The sequence below is a fragment of the Bacillus rossius genome, chromosome 1 (genome assembly GCF_032445375.1).
Source record: "Bacillus rossius redtenbacheri isolate Brsri chromosome 1, Brsri_v3, whole genome shotgun sequence".
In the NCBI taxonomy this organism is placed as follows: Eukaryota; Metazoa; Arthropoda; class Insecta; order Phasmatodea; family Bacillidae; genus Bacillus; species Bacillus rossius.
In genome coordinates this window covers 42,687,773-42,704,949 of record NC_086330.1, presented here as the reverse complement: position 1 = coordinate 42,704,949, position 17,177 = coordinate 42,687,773, and the positions used below count along the sequence as shown (strand labels likewise).

Here is a 17,177-nt window from a genome sequence, read left to right as displayed (position 1 = left end):
AAAATCTAAAATGGTGTTTTTTAGAAATTCAATATTAAAAATTTTGAAAACAAATAAAAATTTTTTTTTTCCGAAGTTGGTCATGTTACATATCAAATTGAAGCCCATTCAATGACCTTTAAAATGAGCTGTCAAACAGCCTTCTAGCACCATTAGTTGGAAACCTACAAGTATTTGAGTGACCCAAAACATTACTAAAATTGGATACTAGGGTCTCGATAATCCGAGCTCCGATAATCCGAGTTCCCAATAATCCGAGTCAGTTTCGGGGGTTATGAGAAAGAAAAAAAATACGAATTTTGCAAACATATATACACGTAGGGACGGCCAGGGCTACGTTGAGGAGGAAGGCCCGATGGGGTGAGTTGGGTAAGTGACTGTACATAGCAGGTAACGGCCCACCCCTGTCAGAAGTCGCAAGAATCTCTTTTTAGAACATTGGGGGAAACCCCTTTTCTCCGTCGGCCTAGATCCTCCGCCCCCTCGTCACTTCCCCGCGTTCCCTCCAGAGGGCAATTGTTAGTTCCCATAAGTTCTTCGCCGTGAGCACATCTATGTAGTTACATCCCAGTTCTATTACGAACCAGTATGAGTAAAAGAAAACATACTGAAATATCATTAAGTGATAAATTAGAAGCGCTGACGCGGGTTGATAAAGGTGAGCCGCTAAAAACAATTGTGCGTGATTTAGGAGTGAGTGCTGTTACTGTGGGCGACTGGAGGCGCAACAGACAGAAATTGGAGTTATGGCAAACTCAAAAAAATCTTTCTCAGGCTACAACATCCAGATCTCGTATGAAAAAAAGTGAGTACGAAAAAACAAGTGAAGCTTTGTTTTCATGGTTTTTAGCACAGCGGCAAAAAGGTGTCCCTCTTTCTGGGCCTATATTACAAGAAAAAGTGCAGTATTTTCGTAATAAATTACAAGAAGGTGAAAGCAATTTTAATGCCAGTAAAGGATGGCTGGATAAATGGAAAAAAAAGATACGGTGTGCGGCAATTGCATATCACAGGAGAAAAGCTTTCAGCTGATGCTGCTGGTGCTGAAAACTGCGTTCAAAAATTTCAAAGCATGATCGAAGAAGGGGGCTACACACATGATCAATTATATAACTGTGACGAGACTGGGTTAAATTTTAAAATGCTACCTGACAAGAGTCTAGCATCAAAAGACGAAATTTCCGCTCCTGGGCATAAAAAGAGCAAGGAACGAATTACTGTTCTACCATGTTCCAATGCCTCTGGGACACATAAGCTGCGTCCCTTGGTGATAGGAAAGTCAAAAAAACCTAGAGCTTTTAAAAATGTAAATATGAACGCACTACCCGTCGCATACAAAAATCAAAAGAACTCGTGGATGAATACGACCATTTTTAAAAATTGGTTCTTCGAGGAATTTGTTCCTTCAGTAGAAACATTTTTAAAAGAACGACAATTACCGAGAAAAGCACTGTTGGTTATTGACAACGCTCCATCCCATCCAAACGTAGAAGAGCTTTCAAGTGATGAAATTAAAACTGTTTTCCTGCCCCCAAATGTGACTAGCCTCATTCAACCTATGGACCAAGGCGTCATTGCGACAATAAAGAAAAAGTACAGACGCATTCTTCTGACATATATTTTGCAAGAAGAAGAAATTTCATTAGTAGATATGCTAAAACAGTTAATATAAAAGACGTTATCTATTGGTTAGTTGATGCGTGGTCAGAAATTAAACAGGAAACTATACAGAAATCCTGGTCAAAACTTATAAAACCGAGAGTTTCACAAAGTGAAGAAGAAGAAACAGTTGAAGATGACTGTGATAATATGACTCTATTGAATTTAATGGTGGCAATCCCTGGCTGCGAAATGGAATACAGTGCTGAAGAGGTTAAGAAGTGGTTAGACAGTGATGAAATTGAAGAATTGACGGATGAGAAAATTATTGAAATGGTCAACAACCGGGATGAGGACACCGAAAAAGACGAACAAGAGGAAGAAGAAACCAACAAAAAAATTAGCCATGCAGATGGGTTTCTACGCTTAGAAAAGGCACTCGAATACGTGGAGCAGCAAGATGACGTCACGCCAAATGACGTAATGTTTTTTAAGAAGTGGAGCACACGAGCAGCTGAGAAGCGAGGAGCATTAAAAAACAAAAAAACAATAATAGATTATTTTAAAAAATAATAATTATGTATATATTTCTATTCTGCCTTTCAATATTTTTGTATTTTCTTTTTATTAAAACATCGACATATGTGTTAGAAATTGATTTTGCGTGTTTTTATTCGTATTTCCAATAATCCGAGGTTCTGATAATCCGTGTTGGCCCCGGTCCCATCCAGCTCGGATTATCGAGGTTCTAGTGTAATTGCCATTTTCAAAAATTTATACAAAAAAAACTACTTGAATATTTTTTTTTTTTTAGAAAAAATAGATTTATAATGTATTTAGTTGATATTACCAATATACAAAAAAACATGAAAATCTAAGGTGTAGAGGTTAAGGCCTCTGGTTGATTTCATATGGAATGACCCAAGAAATTTTAATAAATTTGAATTAAAAATAGTGTAAAATAAAAAAAATGTATTTTATTTAAAAAAAAGTGTGGGGTGCTTTTTAAGATATTATCAAAAAGATAATCTTTCTACTCATATCTGTCAATAAAATAATTATAACTATTGACATCATGCACCACACACTTTTATTAGAATAAAATAATTTTTTTTTATTTTACACTATTTTTAATTAAAATTTATTAAAATTTATTTTCTATTTTTTTAGTTGGATTTTCTATGAAAGCGTGTTTTTTAGTTTTTTTAAACTAACTATTATTTATTATCAAAAAATATATTTTTATGTTACACAATATATTTTACAAAGTTAGTATTTCTTATTTCAAATTATATTTGTATTTTCTTAATTCTATTATTAATATTAATAATAGTTAGCCCTACTTCTATTATTATTATTATTAATTCTATCATTTGAAGATTAGGAAAAAATGTTGTGTACATTATATTGTTATTCTCTCTAAATATATATTTTTAATATTTTATAGATCCTCAATATTGTGTGGAAAGCGGAGTCTTTGTACCAATATAACCTAAAAATTATGAACATCATTATTTTTTTTTAATACCTAAAATTACCATGCAATGCATATTTTATAATAATATAGTAGTTATTTTACTAACGTGATAAAACAAATTTGTTGTGTGATAATATTTTTTCGTAAAAATTGCGAAAAAGTTTTCATTTCTGTCAGCAGTCCTCATGACTGCTGAGAAATTTTTTTTAAGTATTTTAAATGCAGCTCACCTAGTCTCTAATTTACTAGGCTGAAGTTGGCTTTATTCTAGCTTTATTTTCCTTCCCCTCATTTCTCCCACCCGGAGATGTGGGCGGAGCCAAGCGGTACAGCATTGAAGATACAAAATACAACACGTTCTTGTATACAGCACTACACATAAAAAGTGCAACACGGACTTTAAAAATTTGTTCAACGGTACAGCACTAAACAAACAAAATGAAACACTTTTAGTACAGTATTACACATAAAACGTGCAACATGGAAATTAAAATTTCCCAACGGTACATTAATACACATACAAAATGCAACTATTTTTTGTACAGCACAACACATAAAATGTGCAACAAGTGCTTGACTACTCATACGAAAAACAACAAAAAGTACAACACTACACATACAAAATGCAACACGAAGGAAATGCGAATTGATATGTCATTCTGTTGTGCGTATTGTGTGCTTTACCAAGAAATTACAAATTGCGTTATACATGCCGTACAGCTCTCTCAAAATCGTCTAAACCAAAATGATAACACAACTTTAACCCGGGAAACATTGTTTATTTTTTTCCCGTCATAAATCAAGGTGGCAACAATAGATCTGTTAGGTTCTTCTGTTGTGCGCATGGTCTGCTACATAAAAAAAGTTATAATTTTGTGGCTGTCAGCGTACAGCACTTACCAAAGGCAGTTGATTCAAAAATATAACACAATTATGCAAAACTACAAAATTCAAATATTTTTTTTTACTTAAACTAAACGCTGTACAGATAGAGCTGATATGTCTTTCTGTTGTGCGTATTGTGTGCTTTACCAATAAATTACAAATTGCGTTGTACATGCCGTACAGCTCTCTCAAAATCGTCTAAACCAAAATGATAACACAACTTTGAGCTGGGAAACATTGTTTAATTTTTTTTTACCATTATAAATCAAGGTGGCAACAATAGATCTGTTAGGCTCTTCTGTTGTGCGCATGATATGCGACATCAAAAAAATTATAAATATGTTGTTTGCAGCGAACAGCATATCCCAAAGGCATCAGATTCAAAAATATAACTCCATAATGCAGTAATACAAAATTCAAATATTTTTTTTTACTTAAACTAAACGCTGTACAGATAGAGCTGATATGTCATTCTGTTGTGCGTATTGTGTGCTTTACCAAGAAATTACAAAATGCGTTGTACATGCCGTACAGCTCTCTCAAAATCGTCTAAACCAAAATGATAACACAACTTTGAGCTGGGAAACATTGTTTAATTTTTTTTTACCATTATAAATCAAGGTGGCAAAAATAGATCTGTTAGGCTCTTCTGTTGTGCGCATGGTCTGCTACATAAAAATAGTTATAATTCTGTGGCTGTCAGCGTAGAGCACTTACCAAAGGCAGTAGAATCAAAAATATAACACCATTATGCAGAAATAAAAATTCAAATATTTTTTTTTACTTAAACTAAACGCTGTACAGATAGAGCTGATATGTCATTCTGTTGTGCGTATTGTGTGCTTTACCAAGAAATTACAAAATGTGTTGTACATGCCGTACAGCTCTCTCAAAATCGTCTAAACCAAAATGATAACACAACTTTGAGCCGGGAAACATTGTTTCATTTTTTCCCCATTATAAATCAAGGTGGCAACAATAGATCTGTGAGGCTCTTCTGTTGTGCGCATGGTATGCTACATCAAAAAAATTATAAATATGTTGTTTGCAGCGAACAGCATTTCCCAAAGGCATCAGATTCAAAAATATTACTCCATAATGCAGTAATACAAAATTCAAATATTTTTTTTTACTTAAACTAAACGCTGTACAGATAGAGCTGATATGTCATTCTGTTGTGCGTATTGTGTGCTTTACCAAGAAATTACAAAATGCGTAGTACATGCCGTACAGCTCTCTCAAAATCATCTAAACCAAAATGATAACACAACTTTGAGCCGGGAAACATTGTTTCATTTTTATCCCGTCATATATGAAAGTGGCAACAATAGATCTGTTAGGCTCTTCTGTTGTGCGCATGGTCTGCTACATAAAAATAGTTATAATTTTGTGGTTGTCAGTGTACAGCACTTACCAAAGGCAGTAGAATCAAAAAAATAATACCATTATGCAAAACTACAAAATTCAAATATTTTTTTTTACTTAAACTAAACGCTGTACAGATAGAGCTGATATGTCATTCTGTTGTGCGTATTGTGTGCTTTACCAAGAAACTATAAAATGCGTTGTACATGCCGTACAGCTCTCTCAAAATCGTCTAAACCAAAATGATGACACAACTTTGAGCCGGGAAACATTGTTTCATTTTTTTCCCATTATAAGTCAAGGTGGCAACAATAGATCTGTTAGGCTCTTCTGTTGTGCGCATGGTCTGCTACATAAAAATAGTTATAATTCTGTGGTTGTCAGTGTACAGCACTTACCAAAGGCAGTAGAATCAAAAATATAACACCATTATGCAGAACTAAAAATTCAAATATTTTTTTTTACTTAAACTAAACGCTGTACAGATAGAGCTGATATGTCATTCTGTTGTGCGTATTGTGTGCTTTACCAAGAAATTACAAATTGCGTTGTACATGCCGTACAGCTCTCTCAAAATCGTCTAAACCAAAATTTTAACAAAACTTTGAGCCGGGAAACATTGTTTCATTTTTTTTCCATTATAAACAAGGTGGCAACAATAGATCTGTTAGGCTCTTCTGTTGTGCGCATGGTATGCTACATCATAAAAATTATAAATATGTTTTTTGCAGCTAACAGCATTTCCCAAAGGCATCAGATTCAAAAATATAACTCCATAATGCAGTAATACAAAATTCAAATATTTTTTTTTTACTTAAACTAAACGCTGTACAGATAGAGCTGATATGTATTTCTGTTGTGCGTATTGTGTGCTTTACCAAGAAATTACAAATTGTGTTGTACATGCCGTACAGATCTCTCAAAATCGTCTAAACCAAAATGATAACACAACTTTGAGCCGGGAAACATTGTTTCATTTTTATCCCGTCATATATGAAAGTGGCAACAATAGATCTGTTAGGCTCTTCTGTTGTGCGCATGGTCTGCTACATAAAAATAGTTATAATTTTGTGGTTGTCAGTGTACAGCACTTACCAAAGGCAGTAGAATCAAAAATATAACACCATTATGCAAAACTACAAAATTCAAATATTTTTTTTTACTTAAACTAAACGCTGTACAGATAGAGCTGATATGTCATTCTGTTGTGCGTATTGTGTGCTTTACCAATAAATTACAAAATGCGTTGTACATGCCGTACAGCTCTCTCAAAATCGTCTAAACCAAAATGATAACACAACTTTGAGCCGGGAAACATTGTTTCATTTTTTTCCCGTCATAAATCAAGGTGGCAACAATAGATCTGTTAGGCTCTTCTGTTGTGCGCATGGTCTGCTACATAAAAATAGTTATAATTCTGTGGCTGTCAGCGTACAGCACTTACCAAAGGCAGTAGAATCAAAAATATAACACCATTATGCAGAACTAAAAATTCAAATATTTTTTTTTACTTAAACTAAACGCTGTACAGATAGAGCTGATATGTCATTCTGTTGTGCGTATTGTGTGCTTTACCAAGAAATTACAAATTGCGTTGTACATGCCGTACAGCTCTCTCAAAATCGTCTAAACCAAAATTTTAACACAACTTTGAGCCGGGAAACATTGTTTCATTTTTTTTCCATTATAAACAAGGTGGCAACAATAGATCTGTTAGGCTCTTCTGTTGTGCGCATGGTATGCTACATCAAAAAAATTATAAATATGTTTTTTGCAGCTAACAGCATTTCCCAAAGGCATCAGATTCAAAAATATAACTCCATAATGCAGTAATACAAAATTCAAATTTTTTTTTTACTTAAACTAAACGCTGTACAGATAGAGCTGATATGTATTTCTGTTGTGCGTATAGTGTGCTTTACTAAGAAATTACAAAATGTGTTGTACATGCCGTACAGCTCTCTCAAAATCGTCTAAACCACAATGATAACACAACTTTGAGCCGGGAAACATTGTTTCATTTTTTTCTCTGTCATAAATCAAGGTAGCAACAATAGATCTGTTAGGCATCTCTGTTGTGCGCATGGTCTGCTACATAAAAATAGTTATAATTTTGTGGCTGCCAGCGTACAGCACTAACCAAACGCAGTTGATTCAAAAATATAACACCATTATGCAAAACAACAAAATTCAAATATTTTTTTTTACTTAAACTAAACGCTGTACAGATAGAGCTGATATGTCTTTCTATTGTGCGTATTGTGTGTCTTACCAAGAAATTACAAAATACCTTGTACATGCCGTACAGCTCTCTCAAAATCGTCTAAACCAAAATGATAACACAAGTTTGAGCCGGGAAACATTGTTTCATATTTTTCCCATTATAAATCAAGGTGGCAACAATAGTGGCTCTTCTGTTTTGCGCATGGTATGCTAAATCAAAAAAATTATAAATATGTTGTTTGCAACGAAAAGCACTTACCAAAGGCAGTTGATTCTAAAATATAACACCATTATGCAAAACTACAAAATTCAAATATTTTTTTTTACTTAAACTTGATAACTTTTTGTAATTAATCACAATTTTATTTTATACTTACACACATACATGTTCTTGTTATTTCCATAGACAAAACAATAACAGTTTCTTTCTATCAACACAAAATAAAAACCGTCAATTTATATAAACAAACATAAACGGAAAATCGATACAATGGATGGCGCTAAATTTGAATTCATTTTAACACGCCCCTCTCAAATTTTTGCCTCTCTACAGACTTTTAATCCTATTGCTTCTGCATGACGATGATGCGCAGGTCCTGGAAGCGGCTTTGTGAGAGCATCAGCAGGCATTATTTCTGTTGGTATATATCTTAAACTTAGTTCATCATTTTTCAACAATTGACGCACAAAATGGTATCTTGTAGCAATAAGTTTAGTGCGTGAGTGACAAGTAGCATTTTCTGCAATGTATTTCGCACCTCTGTTGTCTGTTCCGAGATCTATTTTTGATAAATCAATCAAGTTCAATTCCAACATTAAATTTCGTAAATACAAAGCTTCGCGAGCTGTTTCTGACAAGGCTACATATTCAGCTTCAGTGGACGAAATCGCAACTGATTTCTGTTTCTTCGCTCAAGTGTTCCATCGGGCTTTAATTTATTTTTAAGAACAATTTTACTTGTGATAACTGCTCTATGTTTAGGACGTTCAACTATTTCCCAAGTATTATATTTTATCAAACCTCGAATTTCTTCAGAGATAGCTTTCATCCATTCAGCTGCTTCGTTTCCAGTCATAGCTTCTTTCAGTGTTATGTTAACCAAGTTTGCTTTGTCGAGTATGTCAATTTCATTTTCTGCACCATCAACAAATATTTCATCATCACTCAGAACTCCTTGCGTTCCAGTATGGTTATAATTTTCATATTCTTCTTGATCTTCATTTACTTTTGCTGTTGGTCCAGTGTTATAAATTTTACGCGGTCTTCCTCGTTTACCTAATCTCTCCAATCGTGGTCTTCCGGGCATTTTATGCAAAATTGGCTGAAAAATTTCATCTTGTGCCTGTTCTTTTTTATTTATTTGCTCATTTCCTATTTCTTCATTTTCTTCCTGAATTTTATTTTGCATATGTACACATTCAAAATCATCTTTATTACTCTCAATGGTTTTACTTCCCTTTTCTTCATTCAAAAATTGGTTTTCCAGTATTCGTACATCTCTTGCTACAACAACTTTCCTTTCGACTGGAATCCATACTCGGTAGCCTTTCGATTCTTCAGAATAACCTACCAGCACACCTTCTTGTGATCGTGAATCAAATTTTGATTTTCCTAATCCTTTTTCCAAAACAAATGTTTTTGCGCCAAACACTTTCAAGTTACTCAAGTCCGGCACTTCTTTGTTCCAAGCTTCAAATGGAGAATGACTGTCTAGACTAGATGTTGGGCACCTGTTTCTCAAATAATTTGAAGTAGATACTGCTTCAGCCCAAAATCCATGACCTAATCCAGAACTTATCATAAGACATCGTGCCATTTCAACTAATGTTCTATTTTTTCGTTCTGCCATTCCATTTTGTTGTGGTGTATAAGGAACTGTCAGACGTCGACGAATACCATTTTTCTTTAAGAAATCATCAAATTCCTTATTGCAATATTCTTTACCATTGTCTGACATCAAACATTTTATTTTACGACCAGTTTGTGTTTCAACACAAACTTTGTATTCCTTAAAAACTCGAAAAACATCACTTTTATTTCTAATGAATCGAACTTCACACCAACGAGTGCTATCGTCAATGAATGTCACGAAATACCTAGCGTGTCCTAATGACTCTGTTCTTGATGGTCCCCAGACGTCGGTATGTATTAATTCCAATATGTTTGTACATTTTTCAGATTTCTTGGGAAATGGCAAGGCGGTCATTTTTCCTCGTAAACATACCTCACATGTTCCCAACTGCTTTTCTCCATTTAGCTTTATTCCAACAGCTAATCCTTTTCGCGGAATCTTTAACAAGTCTTCTTCATTCAAATGACCAAGACGATGATGCCATAACTTCAAACTAGCAGAATTATCATTTGCAACATATGTTTGTTCTCTACTACCGCAAACATAGTATAGATTTCCAACTCTTTGTGCTAACAGTTTTATCTTACCATCTTTCCCGAAAACTGTTGCACCAGTTTTGTGAAAAGTGACTGTATTTTCGTGATCAGTGATTCTCGCAACAGATAACAAATTTGTTCTCAATTCTTTTACTAACAGTGTATCATTTAGTTTTACCGACCTGTTTACTTTCCCATCCGTAGTAGTAACTTGCGCAGTTCCTTTTGCAACAATTTCAGTCTCCGCACTGCTAGCTAACAAAACTTTTCCATTTGTTGATGACATATTTAAAAACGCTGCTTCATTACAACACATGTGAGACGTGCAACCACTATCCAGACACCATCGATCATCGCTTGATGTAATCTTCGTATGTAAAGATTCTCGGTAATTTTCTCTTTGATTTTGAACACATCTTCAACTTGAGATTCAACTTTTGACGAAAATTCTTGACCATCATCACTTAGTTTTCTGGGACAATCAATTGCCTTATGTCCTATTTTATTACATTTAAAACAGTTGTATTTGAAAGGCCTATTAAAATCACTATTGTATCTGCGTGGACTTCCTCGATATTGCTTGAAACTTTTCTGATTTTTCCTTACCCACATAACCTCAGAATCGTCTGTATCTCGTTGCTTTTTAGCTTCATACCTTTCGATAATTTTTTCTCGAAGAACATCCGGTTTTGGCAATTCGTTTTGAGACTCCATTGCACATCTCAACATTTCAAAACTTGGTGGTAGTGCGTTTAGAAGTAACGTTGATTGTAAATCATTGTGCATCTGAACGCCCATAGCTGACAGTTTTGCAATTATATCGAAAAACTCCATCAGTTGTGTGTGGAAATCATCATTTTCCCTTATTTTGTATGAAGTTACGCGTTTTAATAAACTTGCCCTATTTACTGGTCCTGTGGAAGCATATTCTGACTTTAACTTATCCCAAAATTGTTTTGAAGTTTTTAAACCTTTTACCATACGTAATAAACTGGGATCTATTGCAATTATTAGATCTGATTTTGCTTTAGCATCATCATCCTCCCACTTTTCAAGGTCTTGTAGTGAAGCGTCCTTACCTTCAACTGGTTCTGGTCTTAGCTTTCTTCCACTTACGTATACCCATGTTCCATTTTTAACCATCACAGCTTCAATTTGAATTGCCCAAGTATCGTAGTTCTCCTTTGTGAGAGGTTTAATCGAACTCCACGAAAACATCTTAAAAAACTTATTAAGTCTGATCAAATTTTCACGAAGCACAACTTTTACATTCAGTGGATCAACAATTTATATTTTAAGCACTCTGGGCCCATAACCTGATAACTTTTCGTAATTAATCACAATTTTATTTTATACTTACACACATACATGTTCTTGTTATTTCCATAGACAAAACGATAACAGTTTCTTTCTATCAACACAAAATAAAAACCGTCAATTTATATAAACAAACATAAACGGAAAATCGATACAATGGATGGCGCTAAATTTGAATTCATTTTAACAATTTATGACGGGAAAAAAATGAAACAATGTTTCCTGGCTCTAAGTTGGGTTATCATTTTGGTTTAGACGATTTTGAGAGAGCTGTACGGCATGCACAACGCATTTTGTAATTTCTTGGTAAAGCACACAATACGCACAACAGAATGACATATCAGCTCTATCTGTACAGCGTTTAGTTTAAGTAAAAAAAAATAATTGAATTTTTTATTACTGCATTATGGAGTTATATTTTTGAATCTGATGCCTTTGGGATATGCTGTTCGCTGCAAACAACATATTTATAATTTTTTTGATGTCGCATATCATGCGCACAACAGAAGAGCCTAACAGATCTATTGTTGCCACCTTGATTTATAATGGGAAAAAAATTAAACAATGTTTCCCGGCTCAAAGTTGTGTTATCATTTTGGTTTAGACGATTTTGAGAGAGCTGTACGGCATGTACAACGCATTTTGTAATTTATTGGTAAAGCACACAATACGCACAACAGAATGACATATCAGCTCTATCTGTACAGCGTTTAGTTTAAGTAAAAAAAATATTTGAATTTTGTAGTTTTGCATAATGGTGTTATATTTTTGATTCTACTGCCTTTGGTAAGTGCTGTACACTGACAGCCACAAAATTATAACTATTTTTATGTAGCAGACTATGCGCACAACAGAAGAGCCTAACAGATCTATTGTTGCCACCTTGTTTATAATGGGAAAAAAATGAAACAATGTTTCCCGGCTCAAAGTTGTGTTATCATTTTGGTTTAGACGATTTTAAGAGAGCTGTACGGCATGTACAAGGCAATTTGTAATTTCTTGGTAAAGCACACAATACGCACAACAGAATGACATATCAGCTCTATCTGTACAGCGTTTAGTTTAAGTAAAAAAAATATATTTGAATTTTGTAGTTCTGCATAATAATGTTATATTTTTGTATCAACTGCCTTTGGTAAGTGCTGTTCGTTGCAAACAACATATTTATAATTTTTTTGATGTAGCATACCATGCGCACAACAGAACAGCCTAACAGATCTATTGTTGCCACCTTGATTTATAATGGTAAAAAAAAATGAAACAATGTTTCCCGGCTCAAAGTTGTGTCATCATTTTGGTTTAGACGATTTTGAGAGAGCTGTACGGCATGTACAACGCAATTTGTAATTTCTTGGTAAAGCACACAATACGCACAACAGAATGACATATCAGCTCTATCTGTACAGCGTTTAGTTTAAGTAAAAAAAAATATTTGAATTTTGTAGTTTTGCATAATGGTGTTATATTTTGAATCAACTGCCTTTGGTAAGTGCTGTACGCTGACAGCCACAAAATTATAACTATTTTTATGTAGCAGACCATGCGCACAACAGAAGAGCCTAACAGATCTATTGTTGCCACCTTGATATATGACGGGAAAAAAATGAAACAATTTTTCCCGGCTCAAAGTTGTGTTATCATTTTGGTTTAGACGATTTTGAGAGAGCTGTACGGCATGTACATCGCATTTTGCAATTTCTTGGTAAAGCACACAATACGCACAACAGAATGACATATCAGCTCTATCTGTACAGCGTTTAGTTTAAGTAAAAAAAAATATTTTAATTATGTATTTTTGCATAATGGTGTTATATTTTTGAATCTACTGCCTTTGGTAAGTGCACTACGCTGACAGCCACAAAATTATAACTACTTTTATGTAGCAGACCATGCGCACAACAGAAGAGCCTAACAGATCTATTGTTGCCACCTTGATATATGACGGGAAAAAAATGAAACAATGTTTCCCGGCTCAAAGTTGTGTTATCATTTTGGTTTAGACGATTTTGAGAGAGCTGTACGGCATGTACAACGCAATTTGTAATTTCTTGGTAAAGCACACAATACGCACAACAGAATGACATATCAGCTCTATCTGTACAGCGTTTAGTTTAAGTAAAAAAAAATATTTGAATTTTGTATTTTTGCATAATGGTGTTATATTTTTGAATCAACTGCCTTTGGTAAGTGCTGTACGCTGACAGCCACAGAATTATAACTATTTTTATGTAGCAGACCATGCGCACAACAGAAGAGCCTAACAGATCTATTGTTGCCACCTTGATTTATAATGGGAAAAAAATGAAACAATGTTTCCCGGCTTTAAGTTGTGTTATCATTTTGGTTTAGACGATATTGAGAGAGCTGTACGGTGGGTACCCAAGTATTTTGAATTTTCTTGGTGAAGCACACAATACGCACAAAAGAATGACATATCATTTCGCATTTCCTTTCGTGTTGCATTTTGTATGTGTAGTGTTGTACTTTTTGTTCTATTTCGTATGAGTATTCAAGCACTTGTTGCACATTTTATGATTTGTGCTGTACAAAAATTTGTTGCATTTTGTATGTGTAGTACTGTACCGTTGCGCAATTTCTTTTATTTCCGTGTTGCACATTTATGTGTAATTCTGTACTAAGAGTGTTGCATTTTGTATGTGTAGTGCTGTACCATTGCACAATTTTTTTATAGTCCATGTTGCACATTTTATGTGCAGTGCTGTACACAAGAACGTAGTGTATTTTGTATATTCAGTACTGTACCGCTTGGCTCCGCCCACATCTCCGGGTGGGGGAAATGAGGGGAAAGAAAATAAAGCTAGAATAAAGCCAACTTCAGCCTAGTTCTAATTTCTCCATCACGTACGTCTATGAAAAACAATATGGATACATTTTAAGTGCGTTTTATCCGCTACTAAGGTTGGTCATGCAAACTGTGAACTTCAGTAACCTTTACTGAACGTCACAACTGTTCGGGCCTCGGAATGGACTTCTGTGATCTGGTTGATATGCTACATTGCAAATCATATGCTAAAATAACGTAACCAACCATCCATATTATTTTAAAGTACGGTATTTTTAATGGAGCTAATCTAAATTGAACGACTCTTCTCACAATGTAACCAATTTTTTTATATTTATACCGAATATGCACAAATGCAGTATCAGCACTGACTGTTGTGAATATTAGGTTAGCGGATCCTGTTTCTTTTCATATACAAGAATGTTAAAAACAATGGCAAAGGCTGCATCAATGCATATTTATTGTATGTAAGCTGTAAGATGTATGTCAAAAACCAGTAGGAATATAAAGACTCTATTTTCAGGGTGAATACAGGAAGACTCTAGTATAAACCAACCAGTAGTTTATAGTAATTGATAATTTCATTTAATTTCAAAATTTGTATTTATATTTATTTGTGAAGTATTGCCACAACTTGTGTTTTGGGAAACTTTCTTCTTTTTCTTTCATTATACTTGATAGTAAATTTTAACGATATCTTTGGATTTTAAATACTTATTTGCCTACTTCCTCTATTCTTGCTTTTGAATTACAAAGTCGATGGAGGGATCTTATTAGGAATGGGGAATTCGAACAGTGAGAAAATAAAAAAATGATAAGCAACAGACTTGACTGAGACTTTGAGATATACGACTCTAAAATTTATATAAAACTTATAGTTCATCGCTGACAATATTCATCAAAAACTACATAATCATCGAAGATAGTCAAGAACTACATAGTCGTCATCTAAGATAGTCAAGAACTACATAGTCGTCATCGAAGATAGTAAAGAACTACATAGTCGTCATCGAAGATAGTCAAGAACTGCATAGTCGTCATCGAGGATAGTAAAGAACTACATCATTATCAAGAATGTGAACAACTGTCCTTCATCGTCATCAAGAATCACCGGTTTGGAGACCCATCAACTACCAATCGCTGTCCACATCGGAACCTGTACAACACCCAGCCGTATAAACTGAGGGCCGCTGTTCCTGTGGAGCCATCATCGTGAAGATCGAGAACTAGGACATTACTACATCATTAAGAATGTAGTCACTGAGATGCGCAGTTCACGGTATAGTTGAAATACCCTATCTTAAGGTTGTATTGTCCTTAACTTGCAGCATATTCTGAGGTAACTATGAACTACGAGAACATGCTACATCTTTCCAACTCCACAAACTTCTAATTAGTAGCAGTACATAACCCAGTAGCAGTTTATCAATCTTATTTCTGATTCACCTACTTACACCAATATAACCTGTGATACTAACTGAAGAGTTCCGATTGAGTTAAAATAAGTTAAAACTTTGCTACATTTGAATGTAGCAATATTTGTAATATCAAGTTCCAAGATATTATTGCAATATAAATATTAAATTTTTTATTTGAAGAGGTGTCCTATTACACAGGTTGTGCAATATTAATCTTTTAAACCATTCTACTAAATATAGTTATTCATGTAAAAATTCAAATTATAATGTTATAATGTGAAAACAATTTCATTTCCAGCAATACAACTAGTAATATTACAACCGTGAATCGTTTGTATTATTCTTTGAATTGTAATGAAAATTAAGATTAACGATAAAGTATAATTTTGTGTGTGTTAATAATAAAGTGGATAACCTTAACGTAACGTATTACTGATTGTTTTCGATTCACCACCAATAATTATAAACATATACTCGGAGATCATATATGTTATTTAGAGCTTCTCAAATTTGGTAGTAACCAAATTACTATCTTTGTTGGTCTGCCAATAACCGGGCTAGGCATATTGTCATCGCCGGTCACACTAGTATTAAAAAAAAAAAACCTGAATATTATTAGTACTTAATTTCAGAAAAAGCCTAGACGTTAGAAAATTACCCAAAAAAAATGTTTTTGCAATGTACGTCAAACGAATGTGAATAGGAAAATGTAAATTTCGAGAAGTCGGTGGACAAGAAGTGTAAAATAATTATTGAAAAGTTATATTACAAAGTACAACTAAGTTTATAAGCAATGAGTCAACACATTAAGGTTCAGAGCCCACTGCTAACTTTAAAGTATTTCCATGCATAACCATTCAATACTATATAAAGAATAAAAACTTATATACATGAAACATTACATTACTGCTACAGAAATTCCGTGTCAAAAAACAAAGAATACTCACTTCTTTTAACCCCAACACACCTTTGTCTTCATATGGCGTCAAACCATCTGCGTAATTACAAGACATACTTGGCTAATATTTTGCAAACTTGTCCACTATTTTCATGTCAGAATTTGACCAAATATTTGATTAAACAATTCGCAGTCAACAACATATAAAACAAACAAAACAAACCAAGATTGAATGCATAGAAAACATAATCTAATATTGTCGTAGGACAATATAGGAAAGTCATCGAAAAACAAAAGACATGTTACGCAGAGAATTCTAGCGTCAGCGATTGATACTAGCAAGTTAGGTCATTAGCCAATAGAGAATATGACAATGTTGAAAGTATGTTTTTTTCCAGTTTTATGCAGTTGTAATTATTATAATATGGCATGTCGCTAACGAACAATATGTTTCAGTAAACATTTCCTCAGTTATTAATTGTATATAGTTTTAGTCATAAGCATTTACATTATGTTCATAATTCGCGATTGGTTTATGCAATTTTTGTGTTTTTTCGTCGCTACCCATTTGTAATAAAAGATTACCGCATGGTACGTATGTGTGTGTGGCTAAAAGGGCAGTCGCCTGTAGGCAGCATACGAGGTTTTAAGTTTTGCTCTGTGATTCGCTTCTTATTACGCTCGAGAAGAATCGATCACGATGAAACCAATGCCTCTCTTCTCTTTAATTAAATAAATGATTTACGAATGTGATTTAACCAGTTCCCGATATTTTTAGTTATAATAGTGCGAACTTGTTCAAA

General features: G+C 34.0%; 1 protein-coding gene across 1 annotated transcript in view; it reads right to left on the bottom strand.

Moving 5' to 3' along the window:
- Window positions 1-16,621, bottom strand: part of LOC134535171 (NAD-dependent protein deacetylase Sirt6) — a 44,316-nt gene extending 27,695 nt beyond the window's left edge. Inside the window, exon 1 of the mRNA XM_063374181.1 lies at window positions 16,424-16,621. Within this exon, the coding sequence (XP_063230251.1) occupies window positions 16,424-16,489 (66 nt within the window). The 5' untranslated portion in view covers window positions 16,490-16,621. The remainder of the gene's footprint in view (window positions 1-16,423) is intronic.
- Between the last annotated feature and the right edge of the window lie 556 nt (window positions 16,622-17,177).